The 14,022-nt window shown below is 42.0% G+C and overlaps 1 protein-coding gene across 7 annotated transcripts in view; it reads right to left on the reverse strand.

The window, feature by feature from the left end:
* The window catches only part of POGZ (pogo transposable element derived with ZNF domain), a 57,781-nt gene that overhangs the window by 19,031 nt on the left and 24,728 nt on the right, over positions 1-14,022 (reverse strand). For 4 of the 7 annotated variants that reach the window (XM_062192255.1, XM_062192251.1, XM_062192252.1 and 1 more), the window contains 4 exons: positions 5,578-5,753; positions 4,575-4,683; positions 3,098-3,388; positions 2,801-3,019 (listed from right to left, as the gene is read on the reverse strand). In XM_062192255.1, coding sequence (XP_062048239.1) covers positions 2,801-3,019; positions 3,098-3,388; positions 4,575-4,683; positions 5,578-5,753 — 795 coding nt within the window. Of the gene's footprint in view, positions 1-2,800; positions 3,020-3,097; positions 3,389-4,574; positions 4,684-5,577; positions 5,754-14,022 lie in introns of those variants that run through there. The other 3 variants (XM_062192256.1, XM_062192254.1, XM_062192257.1) reach the window with 2 other exon arrangements.

Raw genomic sequence — 14,022 nt, forward strand, 5'->3', positions numbered from 1 at the left:
TATATTCCCCCCAAAGTGTGGAAAGGTTCTACGTTCTCAACATCCTCACCAGCATTTTTGATTTTGTTTTTGTTTTTTTATGGTAGTTATGCTAGTAAGTTATTTCACTGTAGTCCGGATTTGCATTTCTCTAATGATAGTGATGCTGAGATTTTTAAATATGCCTATGGCCATTTTATACTTTTCTATGGAGAAATGTCTATTCAAGTCTTCTGTCCAGTAAAAAAAATTTGTGAGGCAGAAAGACAGAGATAGACAAATGAACAGAGATATTCTCCCATCCACTGGTTCACTGCCCAAATGCTCATAATGGCTGGGACTTGGCCAGGCTGAAGGTGGTAGCAAGGAACCTAAACCCAATCCAATCTCCCATATGGGTGGCAGGAACCCAATTTCTTGAGCTATCACCACCACCTCCCAGGGTCTACAATAGCAAGAAGCTGGAGTCAGAATCCAGGTATTCTGATATGGGACACAGGTATCTGACCTAGCATCTTGGTCATAAAGTTAAAACACCTGCTCTTTTGCCTATTTTTAAAAAAGATTTATTTATTTATTTATTTTATTTGAAAGGCAGAGTTACAGAGAGGCAGAGGCAGAGGGAGACAGCCAGGAGCCAGGAGCTTCTTCCTGGTCTTCCACACAGGTGCAGGGACCTAAGGACTTGGGCCATCTTCTACTGCTTTCCTAGGCCATAGCAGAGAGCTGGAGCAGAAGTGGAGCAGCCAGGTTTTGAATCAGCACCTGTATGGGATGCTGGCATGGCAGGTGGTGGCTTTACCCGCTAGGCCACAGCGCTAGCCTCTTGCTCATTTTTTAATTGCCAGTTTACTTGAGTTGTAGGAGCACTGCATTTTTCTAGATATTAATCACTTACATATATATAATTAGCAAATATTTTCTCTCATTCTGTGGGGTGTCTTTTCAATGTGTTGGTAACAGTACTTTGCTGCACAAAAGATTTAAATTTTGATGCAATACATTTACCTATTTTTTTCCCTTTTCTTGCCTGTTTTTAGTGTCATCTCCAAGAAAGACAAACATTGTCAAATTCAGTACCACGATGATTTTCTCACTTATTTTCTCCTAAGAGTTTTATAGTTTTTCTTGAATTTTTAAATCTTGATCCATTTTGAGTTAATTTTTCTATTTGGTATAAGGTATGGGCCTAACTTCATTATCTAAAAAATGAATATCCAGTTTTCCCAACACTATTGGTTAAAGGTTTTCATGTTTTTAAATAGCTGAAATAAAAGCAAAAGAATAACATTTTCTGGGGCTGTTGCTGTGGTTTACTTGGTTGATCCTCCGCCTGCGGCGCCAGCATCCCATATGGGTGTCAGGTTCTGGTCCCAGTTGCTCCTCTTCCAGTCCAGCTCTCTGCTGTGGCCCAGGAGGGCAGTGGAGGATGGCCTAAGTGCTTGGGCTCCTGCACCCACATGAGAAACCAGGAGGAAGCGCCTGGCTCCTGGCTTCGGGTTGGCGTAGCTCTGGCCATAGTGGCCATTTGTGGGGTGAACCAATGGAAGGAAGACCTGTCTCTCTCACTAACTCTATCTGTCAAAAAAAAAAAAAAAAAAAAAAAAAAAAGGGCCGGCGCTGTGGCTTAACAGGCTAATCCGCCACCTTGCGGCGCCGGCACACCGGGTTCTAGTCCCGGTTGGGGCACCGGATTCTATGCTGGTTGCCCCTCTTCCAGGCCAGCTCTCTGCTATGGCCTGGGAAGGCAGTGGAGGATGGCCCAAGTCCTTGGGCCCTGCACCTGCATGGGAGACCAGGAGGAAGCACCTGGCTCCTGGCTTTGGATCAGCACGATGCGCCGGCCGCGGCGGCCATTGGAGGGTGAACCAATGGCAAAAAGGAAGACCTTTCTCTCTCTCTCTCACTATCCACTCTGCCTGTCAAAAAATAAAAAAATAAAAAAAAAAAATTCTGACACAGAAAATTACATGAAACTGAAATTTCAGAGACCCTGAGTGTTCTCAGTGGAGCACACAGCCATGTTCACTAATTTATGGGTCATCTGTGGCTGCTTCTATACCACATGGCACAGATGAACAGCTGCAACAGAGCTCAGATGATGCACAAAGCCTAAAATACGCTGGACCCTTGACAAAAAGTTTTTCAACTGCTGCTCTAGACCACTGAAAACTCTCACTATGCTCATACCCTCCTCCTGAAACCCTCTATCCACAGGGTCAGGGCTGTGGTATAGAAGGTTAAGCCTCCACTCGCAGTGCCAGGATACAATACAGGCGCTGGTTCAAGTTCCAGCTGCTTCACTTCTGATCCAGCTCCCTGCTTATGCGCCTGGTGAGCAGTGGAAAATGGTCCAAGTCCTTGGGCCCCTGCACCCACGTGGGAGACCTGGAAGAAGCTCCCAGCTCCTGGCTTCAGATCAGTCCAGTTCCGGCCATTGCGGCCATTTGGGGAGTGAACCAGCAGATGCAAGAGCTCCCTCTCTGTAACTGTCTTTCAAATAAATAAATACATCTTAAAACAAACAAAAAAACCTCTACCCAAATCCCAACTTTAAAATCTTGTTCAGAAAATTACTTCTTCTTCCATGAAGCCACCTTTGATTATTCCAACCACCTCTGATCAGTCAATCCATACATAGAATTCCTTGGAGCTGTTTTGGTTACACTTTTCACAACTGGCTGTACTCTTCACTACATTAGTATCTGTGAGAATAGACTGTAGCAACTATGTTCTATTTTATTTCCCTCAGAGTATGAAATAAATACTTTATTAAAATTTTTCAATGACTGGCTGCTCAGAGGTTCTCAGCCTACTGTACCTTTCATTGAAGACTCAGGTCCGCTGGTTCTTTGAGAGCTGTGGGCAGAGCTGTTGTTGGATACTGCTGCTGGCCCAGGGCTCTGGCCCAGGGAAGGGATGGTGTTAAGGGTATTCACCAATTTGGCCACTTCATTGCTATTTTCACCTGTCACCCCAGGTCGCTTCACAGTGACAAAGCTGGCAATGCTCACTGCAGGTGGAGAGGGGAAGGAGGGAGCTACATTGACCAGGTGATTATCTGCTCTCCACCCGCCACCTCACCCCAGCTCTGCCACACTGTCTTCCCAAGCCTTACCTAGTTTGGGATTTGAGGTCTGGTTGGACTGGCCTGGAGGCTGAACGGCTAGTTGTCCCAGTGAGGTCGGCTGTGTGGCAGTGGGAGTGGTGGAAGTGCTGGGTGTAGACTTGGTCTGCTGGGCCTGGGACTGTGGGACGGTGCTCCGAATGGTCAGAGTGGCTGGGATGACGGTGGTGAAGGTGTTGGTGGTGGGCCTCACTGGCATTGCGGAGCCTGGTCTCACTGGGGTCATCTGAGAGAACACCTGGGGAACTCCAACTGTCGGCTTAACAAACTGGGTGCCTGGGGCTTCAAAAGAGAGACAAAGAAGAGACAAACACTGATCAGTAAGCTCACCCACAACAAATGCTCCCTGCCTTGACTGGAAATACCAGGACGGGAGAAGATTATTTCCCCAAACTGACTGACAACTGTCAGGTTACTAGGAGCAGTACAGATTCTAAAGTCTAAAAAAATAGGTGTCCACATTGGTAAAATACATTCCCCTAATAGAAATTAGGTAACCTAAAACCATTAAATCGAGTCAGATTCCCATCAAGTCCCCCCTACCCAAACACCTTACCACACTGCCTTAAACACAACCAGTAGCTTCAGAGCAGTACTGCAGAACAAAGGGTGGGAGACAGTAGGGGTGCATATAAGCCAAAGGGCAGACTTGATCCTGAAAAAAGGGATGCTTCTTTCTCAGAATACGGAAAAAGTCTTTCACTCTCATACATAAACTCACAGAAGACAGACTGTGCCATTCTAGTAGACTGTCCCAAAGGAGAACATCTCTGGAGACAATTCCACTGAGAAATTCTTAAGATACATCAGAACATGATAGGCTAAGCTGCTTAGACTGAAGGCCAAAAAACACAACTCTGCAGGTTCTGAGAAAACACTCAAATATTTCACAAGACAAGCTACAGAGATACCTTTACAAGCAACTAATTTTTTTTTGGCCTAAATTACAGTAAACTTACACACAAGAAATGTGTGGAAGAATTTGTAAGATTTTTAAAAATCCAATCTTCAGATTCCTAAAAGAATTCTATCTAGTCACTGGTAGTATTATTCAAAGGGTATATATTCCATTTATTAATACCTAAAATTTGTGTATAAAATTAAAGCAAAATAAAGTTTATAATCCCACCAGGTGAGCAGATGTCTGAGGAGTACAGAATTTGGTAGTTTATAGTAATAATTTTCCTTCAGGATAAACGTAATAGCTGACTGAAACAGCAGTTACTGAAGATGACTAGATAACCCATTTTAGTGCCTCATGAAGGGTGGTGAAAAGCTAAACAGAAAAATAAATAAAGCCACCACCCTGGCCAAAGGTTAGAAACTTTTTTTAAAAAAATTTTGGCTTAAATCATTAAGTTTGTTATTTTTTTTTTCCAGTACATTTTTAAGTGACCTAGAATATTTCAAACAATAAAAACAAATCTGGATGCCAGTTTATTCCAAATGGATAGACATTTTTCCTTACCTGGGACTAGTGTAATTGGTCTAACCGTTTGGCCTTGCTGTACGTTCAGCACAATCCCAACCTGATTCATTGCATTTTGTACAGGCCGGACATTCCTTACAGGAAATCCCTGTATTAAAAAGCAAAATGATCTTTAATATGGAGTCCACTAACACTAGCAAAGACTGCAGTATGACCTGTATCCAAAAAAATTTTCACACTTTTAACCTAACGGTTCTCTCTAGAGTTAAGAGCTTTTAAATGATTGAGATGTAGAAATTTAGGAGATTTGGCAAATTTTTGAGTGACAAAATACCAAAATTGGAGCTTTGGCACATAAGAGCAAAAAATGTAAACCTACTTCCTGATTTAAGAGAGCTGCAGCTGAAAAAAATATAACCACAAAATGGCCTCCAAACTGTTAAAAAGCATAAAAGGAAAAATACTAAGAGTATTCATCAATATGAGTCAACATAAGCAATCCTAAGAAACTGTTACCAAAGTCAGCCTCAAGCCCATAAATCTCTGGCAAGTTTATGAAAAGGGTAAACTCAGGAAGCCCCAGGAAAAATACTCACCTTTAGATTCCATACTCAGAATCAGGATTTTAACTTCAAATCACCACATTATATATCACATAAATCAGCCTCCTCCTCTTCCAGAGATCTCCATCATGTTCCCAATTTCATAGACAGACCTCCAAAAGTCAATTAACTCACCCCACGGGAAGAAAAAAGCAACCCAAGGCAAAGGGTGAAACGTTTTAGAGCCACGTGTGAAGGCTTCCTAATGCAAGTTTTCCCATTAATTTCTGTCCAGACCTTCATTCAATCATTTAAAAGACCTCTAAGGGGATATGGAGGAGCCAATAACACCACCACGAAGCTTTGTTAGGCTTTCTACAAAGATCAGTATCCAATTACCACACAGCCAATGAGAAAGCCGGTCAAAGGACAAGTCTCAGGAACCCGAAGAGAGGCAGTCTTTCCCTGCTCTACCAATCCCAGAACTCAGTTTTACTCACCTGTGTGGTGATGAATATTGGTTGCGAAGCCACGGGGGAACTAGTCACATGATTGGCATTCTGCATGACCTGGACTGGCCTCAACACTGGCTGAGTAACCATTGTGCCCAGGCCTGGGGCTGGATTCTGGGCCAGAATGAGCGGCTGTCCACCTTGCTGGACCAAAGGATTGCCAGCTAAAGAGTAAAAGGGAAAAGCAGGGGAAGAAGCAATGTTACAAACAATGCAAAGCCCACATTTTATAAACATTCTGGTCTTAGAAAAGCAATAGTGTCCCACATATCAAATAGTCAAGACAGTCACTCACCTCAGGTTTAATGTCACCAAACTCACCAGAAATTTAAGTTTCACTCACATCTACAACTGACAGAAACAGAGTTGGGTAGGGAAGAGTCACTAATATCCCACCTATATGTCTTAAGTAGGGCTGAAAGACATCTTTAGATTTCTACGTGGCTATTTCCTTGATTAAGAAAATTTAAGTGGCCACACGGTCTTCTCCACACCAAATCGGTGGAACAAAAAAATATGTAAGTCTTTTTCATATTTTAGCTAAGTAAAACTAATTGGTCAAAATCTAATTTGTTGTTAGCTAATCTCTCTTAGTCTTCTTGAAAAAGCAATGTTCACCAGCAAACATTAACTAAGCAAGTATACAGAATCTAAAGAAAGACATCTCTTCCTAGTGAGTCAAGTCTGAGAAAGGTGGGAGTCTCTAAACAGTCACTGTCCTTCAGAGGGGTGTGAATGCAGACAATTAACAGCGCGCGCGCTCTCTCTCTCTCTCTCTCTCTCTCTCTCTCTCTCTCTCTTGTCAGGGCTGAATATAGAAGTCAGACTTGGTCAAACATTAACCCACACTAAATGAGAATGATACTTCAGAAGATAATGATTTCTTTATAAATAAGTATTAATAAATATCATTAGGTTAAAAAATCATTAATACTAAGCTTCTTGATTTACAAATACTTAAAACTGGATAGAAAATTTCAGAGAACCAATCAATATACTTAAGCCAAAAATTCAAGTAAAATATTGCCTCAACTTTTCACCCCAAATCATCAGAATGGAATGGGTCCTTTGAACTTTATGTTCCACTTGACAGGTGTAGTCAGTGTTAAACTACAGAGATGACCAAAGAGTGGGTACACAGGTAGATATCAACAGGCCAACGATGCCTTGTCCCAAACTCTCCTACAAATTAAAAGCTCATTAGTACACTAGACCTTCAGTTACTGGGCCAGCAGACTGGTGATTACAGAGGCTGACAGATACATACACACAAACTAGCAAGTTTTACCTATGCTCACTATACTGGTAATTTACTCACGATATATTTTTAAAAATGTAAATGTTTTATTGTGGAGAAGTTCAAGCACAAATAAAAACATAATAAACCCTCACATTAGCATCACCCAGTTTCAATAATTATCAATTTATGGTCAGTCATATTTCATCTATACTGCCTACACTAAAAATTTCCCATATTATTTTGAAACCAGTCCCAGATCATATTATCTGTAAACATTTCAGTGTGTATCTTTATAAGGTAAGGACTGACAAAAAGGAGAAAGAATCACATCACCATTATAACTGCTAAACTTTTGTAGCAATTCTTCAATATCAAATACCCAGTTAGAATTCAAATTTATAACTGTCTATATTTTTAAAAAACATCTGAATCAGGTTACAAAATTACTGAAAAGTTCAAAGTGATAGATATATCTCTTATGCCTCTTAATCTATAGGTTCCCTATCCATATCTTATTATCCTTCTGAAATTTATGGTTGAAAAATACAGGTCAAGAAAAAAGTGTGTATTTTTCAATCATTATTTTAAATGCTAGGGCAAAAGGAAATAATCTCTTATTTATTACTTGCCTTAAGCCTTAAACTCTTAGATAAGCACTGGCTCAGTTTCCCAATTAAATAAGGAAGGGAAGGATAATTTTTTTTTAAAACTCATGTGGAAGTAATCAGCAAGTCTATAAAGACAGGCAAAGTTCCCATGAAAACTGTAACACAGCATTTTCTGTTAATATTCTCTCATATATCAGGGTCATGTTTCAATTTGGGTGGATTGTTAGGACCTTCCCAAACATAACAGTGCAAACAAAATATGAATTTCTAAATCCAGATTATATCCACAATTCAATGGAAAGTAAATACCAGCATATGGCAAGACACACCGGGTAAATGAAAGTATGTTTATTTATCTAGGAACATTTTTATTTATTTTAGAGGCATTTTAAATGATTTCTGTCATCTTAATTTTTGTTCAAAGAGTGTCTAAGTATTCAAGTATCTTACACAGTTCGATTTCCAGAGGAGAAAAAGAAGCAGAGTTGAAGGGCTTAACAACAAAGAGCCTTTAGAAGAATTAGACAGTTTTCTACCTCCAAGTTTGCTCTCAAACTAGGGACCACAACCATACACTCATGAAATAAGGGAGGAATATCAGCAGCTTCTCTCATAATACATTGTAAATGTCCCAAAATTTTACTGCAGACACTTAAAATCCTCGAAACCCTAGCTTTATTGGGATATAATCCACGTATTATGCATTTAAGTACACAACTCAGTGAATTTTGGTATATTCACAGGTTATGCAACTATCATCCCTCTTTAATTCCAGAATATTTTTATTATCTCAAAAAGAAACTCCATATCCATTAGCAATTACTCTTCATTCTCTTCTTCCCAGCCCCTTAGCAACCACTAATCTTTCTATCTCTGTTGATTTGTCTATTTTGGACATTTCATAAAAATGAAATCATACAATGTGACCTTTTGTATCTGGCTTCTTTCACTGGATGTTTTCAAGGTTCCTCCATGTTACGACCTAAGTCACCATTTCATTCTGTGTGTGTTTTTTTTTAATTAATTAATTTATTTGAAAGTCAGAGTTAAACAGAGAGAGAAGGAGAGGTAGGAGGCAGAGAGAGAGAGATAGAGAGAGAGAGAGAGAGAGAGAATCTTCCATCCAATGTTTTACTCCCTAGTTGGCCGCAATGGCCGGAGCTGCTCCTATCTGAAGCCAGGAGCCAGGAGCCAGGAGCTTCTGCTGGGTCTCCCACACAGGTGCAGCAGCCCATCTTCTACTGCTTTCCCAGGCCATAGCAGAGAGCTGGATTGGAAGTGGAGCAGCTGGGACTTGAACTGGAGCCCATATGGGATCCCAGCACTGCAGGCGACGGCTTTACCCTCTACGCCACAGCTCCAGCCCCTCATTCTGTTTTATATAATATTCCATTGTATGGATAGGAAACATTTTGCTTATCCATTCACCAATTGGATGACACTCAAGTACTTCCCACTTTTTGACCATAATGAACAATGCTGCTATGAACATTTTTTTTTTTTTTTTTTGACAGGCAGAGTTAGACAGTGAGAGAAAGAGAACAGAGATAAAGGTCTTCCTTCCATTGGTTTACTTCCCAAATGGCTACTACAGCCGGTGCGTTGCGCCGATCTGAAGCCAGGAGCCAGGTGCTTCCTCCTGGTCTCCCATGAGGGTACAGGGCCCAAGCACTTGGGCCATCCTCCACTGCCTTCCCGGGCCATAGCAGAGAGCTGGACTGGAAGAGGAGCAACTGGGACAGAATCCGGCGCCCCGACCGAGACTAGAACCCGGTGTGCCGGCGCCGTAGGCGGAGGATTAGCCAATATTTGCTTGAGTGCACAATATTTGTGAGAGTGTTTTCAATTCCTTAGATATACAGCTAGGAGTAGAACTGCTGGGTCATACTGGAATGTTTGGATTTGAGTACTACTAATGTACACCCTGTGGGACAGCAAACAATGGCTCATGAGTTTAGGTCCCTGTCATCCACACAGGAAACCCACTATGTTCCCAATTCCTGACTTCCGCCTAGCCCAGCCCTGGCAATTTTAGGAATTTCGGGGAGTGAACCAGAAGATGGGAGACCTTGTTTCTCTGCCTTTCAAATTAATCAATTAATTACTTAAAAACTGCTGGGTCATACAGTAATTTTCTGTTTAAATGTTTGAGAAACTGCCAACTGTTTTCCAAAGTGACCACACTGTTTTACCGTCTTACCAGAAATTCACGACAGTTTCTATTTTCTTACATTCTTAATACATGTCCTTGTTCATAACAATAAGATAGCTTTATAACTTCAGTTATCCTAGTGATCTCTCTCTGTGTGTGTGTGCGCGTGCGTGTGTGTTTGATAGGCAGGCAGTGAAAGGTCCCCATTTGTGCCTGCCACGGCAGAGGTTGCATCAGAGCCAGAGCTGGGAGCATAATCCAAGTGTTCCACATGAGTGGCAGAGACTCAATTACTTGAATCATTACCTGCTGCCTCCCAGGTCTGTACAGTAGGAAGCTGGAGTTAGAAGCCAGGAATCAAACTCAGGGACTTCAATGTAGGAACACTAGGCCAAATATCTGGCATTTTAAATTGACATTTCTCTAAAAACTCATGATTCTACTGGCCATTGTGTATCTTCTCTGGAGAAATGTCTTTTATTGGGTCCTTTGTTTAAAATTTTTATTTGTTTTTAGAGGCAGACAGAAAAGAGAGGACTCCCGTCTGCTGGTTTACTCCCCAAATGCCTGCAACAGACAGTGGGGTGGGTGGTCTGAAGCCAGAAGTCAGGATTTCCATCTAGGTCTCCCACACGGGTGGCAGGACCCCAACTACTTACCATTGCTGCTACCTCCCTGAATCTACAATAGCAGGAAGCTGGAATGAGGAGCCACAGCCAGGAATCAAACTAGGCACTCAGACATGGGACATGAATATCCTAATTTGGTGTCTTAACTGCTAGGCCAAATGCCCACACCACTTTATCCATTTTGAACTGAATTATCTGTCTTTTTACTATGAGGTTGTAGCAGTTCTCAATATATTCTAAATATATGTCCTTATATACTTTCCAGATATATATGATTTGTTAAAATCTTCTCTCATTGAATAGACTGTATTTCTACTTTCCTATTTGTGTACTTTGAAGCATAATAGGTTTTATTTATTTTTATTTTTTTTTTGACAGGCAGAGTGGACAGTGAGAGACACAGAGAGAAAGGTCTTCCTTTACCGTTGGTTCACCCCTCAATGGCCGCACCGCGCCGATCCGAAGCCAGGAGCCAGGTGCTTCTCCTGGTCTTCCATGAGGGTGCAGGGCCCAAGCACTTGGGCCATCCTCCTCTGCACTCCTGGGCCACAGCAGAGAGCTGGACTGGAAGAGGGGCAACCAGGACAGAATCTGGCTCCCCGACCAGGGCTAGAACCCAGGATGCCGATGCCACAGGCGGAGGATTAGCCTAGTGAGCCGCGGTGCCGGCCCATAATAGGTTTTAATTTTGCTCTAAAGTCCACTTGTATGGGCCAGTGCTGTGGCACACAGGGTTAAAGGCCCAATCTGCAGCACCAGCATCACATTTGGGCACCGGTTCAAGTTTTGGCTGCTCCACTTCCAATCTAGTTCCTTGCTAATGCACCTGGGGAAGCAGCAGAGGATGGCCCAAGTGCTTGGGCCCCTGCACCCACATGGGAGATCCAGAAGAAGCTCTTGGCTTCGGATCCACTCAGCTCCGACTATTTGGAGAGTGAACCAGTGGATGGAAGACCTCTTTGTTTCTACCTCTCTCTGTAACACTATATTTCAAATCAATAAGATAAATCTTCCATTTGTGTACTTTTTCCTTGGTAACATAGGCTCTTGACATCATACCTAAGAAACCATTATATAACCTGAGGTCATGAAAAAAAATTTTTAATTTGAGAGACAGAGAGAGAAATTTCTCATCCATTGGTTCACTCCTATAATGTCCGGAACAGCCAGATCTGGGCCAGCCTGAAGCCAGAGTTTGGAATTCAATCCAGCTCTCCATGTGTTAGCAGGAAGTCAACTACTTGAATCATCATCTGTTGCCTATCAGGGTGCCCATTAGTAGGAAGGTGGAATCAGAAATGGAGCCAGGACTTGAACCCAGGCGTTTTAATAGGGGATGCTGATGTCCCAAGTAGTATCTTAACTTCTCTGCCAAATGCCTTCCTAAGGTCATAAAAATGTATACAAATTTTTTGTCTAACAGCTTTACAGTTTTAGCTTTCACATTTAGGTCTTTGATATCCTTAAAGTTAAATCTGTTTATGGTATGAGGTAGGGGTGTATTTACATTCTTTTCCACGTTGACAAAGTATCCAGTCATCCTGGTATCATTTGTCCAAAGGAAAAAAAAAAAAAGCAAAAAAAAAAAAAAAAAAAAAAAAAGTAAAAAAACAACTTCCCCCATTAAACTGTTTTGGCACTCTTGGTGAAAATCAACTGCTCAAAGAAGTGAAGGTTTATTTCTGAATTCTCAATTGTACTCCATTATTCTGTCTTCCCTTAAATCAACAAGCACCACACTGTCTTGATTACTATAAATTTTGTATTAAGTTATGCAATTAGGAAGTGTGAGTCCTCCAATTTTCTTTTTTCAAGATTATTTTTGTGTATAATTATGATATTCCTTTTAATAAACACTGTTTTTTAAAAAAAATTTTCTTGTTCCCCAAAATAAATAAATGTTTGAGGATTACCTGTATAACTAGTACAGAACTATATGACAGAACAGAACTGGGAGGAGCACATATTTGTTACAGTGGTTAAGACACTGCTTGGGATGCCTGCATCTCATATCAGAGTACCCAGGTTAAAGTCTTGGCTCCACTTCCAAACCATCTTCCTACTAATGTGCATACTAGGAAGCAGCAGGTGGATAGCTCAAGTACTTGGGTCCTTGCCACTCACATGGGAGACCCCAACTGAGCTCACAGCTCCTGGTCCAACCTTGGCTGTTGCAGACATTTGGGAAGTGAATCAATAAATAGCACATTTCTTTGCCTTTCAAATAAATTAAATAAATGAAACAAAATACCAGAATCAAGCATTGTGGTCCCCTGAAATATACTTTTCTGTGTGCCTAATTTAATAACTAGGAAAGGATTACAGATTTTTTTTTTTAAACACATTACTTTCTATGGAACAATAGCTATTTTGGGGTAGAAGACAAAACTGTGTCACCTCCTAGACAAATTATTAACATTTAGCCAATATAAAATGTTCTAAAAATGTAAATTACAAGGCACAATGCTAAAACACTCTTGAATTTGCTACCCAGCTTAGGGCTGTGCTGTTATTAATACCATCTAAATTTTCCTACACTTTCTCAATCCCTGGCCTCCCTCCCAGAGGGACCCCTCTCCTGAATTTATGATTATCATTTGTGCTTTCTGAAAAATTTTATTTCATATTTGTATTCAAAAGGCAGAGACAGAGAAAGAGAGAGTCATCTACCAACCACTGGTTGGTTCACTTCTCAAATACCTACAATGGCTAAGAATGGGCCAAGCTGAAACCAGCAGTCAGGGAACTCCATCTGGATCTCTCACATGGGTGGCAGGTACCCAAGCACTTGTACCATAATCACCTGCTGTCTCCCAAGGTGAGCATTAGCAGAGCCATGACTTGAGCTCAGGCACTCCAATGTGGAAAGTGGGCATCCCAAGCAGTGTCTTAACCACTGCATCAAATGCCCACTCCATTTTCATTTTTTAAAAAACTAGTTTTGGGGCTGGCGCCGTGGTGTACCGTGTGTAAAGTCGTTGCCTGTGGTACCTGCATCCCATATGGGCGCCAGTTCAAATCCTGGCTGCTCCACTTCTGATTCAGCCCCCTGCTAATGGCCTGGGAAAACAGTGGAAAATGGCCCAAGTGCTTGGGCCCCTGTACCCACGTGGGAGACCGGATGAAGCGGGTTAAAGCCCTGGCCTGTAGCACCGGCATCCCATATGGATGCCGGTTCTAGTCCCGGCTGCTCCTCTTCCGATCCAGCTCTCTGCCATAGCCTGGGAAAGCAGTAGAAGATGGCCAGAGTCCTTGGGCCCCTGCGCCCACGTGGAGACCCAGAGGAGGCTCCTGGCTTCGGATCGGCGCAGCTCCAGCCATTGCAGCCAATTGGGGAATGAACCAGCAGATGGAAGACCTCTCTCTGTCTCTACCTCTCTCTGTAACTCTTTCCAATAAATAAAATAAATATTAAAAAAAAAAGTAGAGCTGCCAGGACTTGAACCAGCAACCAGATGAGATGCCAGCGTCACAGGCTGTGGCTTACCTGCTATACCACAATGCCAGCCCCTCTTTTTTTTAAAGATGTATTTATTTATTTGAAAGAGCGTGATAGAGAGAGGGACACAGAAAGATATCTTCTACCTGCTGATTCACTCCCCAAATGGCTGTAACAGCCAGGAGCCAGGAACTCCATCCTGATCTCCTACACAGGTGACAGGGGCCCAAGTGCTTGGGCTATCATCTGCTGCCTTCCCAGGTGCATTAGCAAGAAGCTCGACAGGAAGCAGAGAAGCCAGCACTCAATTTGGCACTCTTATATAAGATGCTGGTATCACAAGAGGTGGCTTAACCCTCTGAGCG

This window comes from Lepus europaeus, chromosome 5 (genome assembly GCF_033115175.1).
Source record: "Lepus europaeus isolate LE1 chromosome 5, mLepTim1.pri, whole genome shotgun sequence".
Classification (NCBI taxonomy): Eukaryota; Metazoa; Chordata; class Mammalia; order Lagomorpha; family Leporidae; genus Lepus; species Lepus europaeus.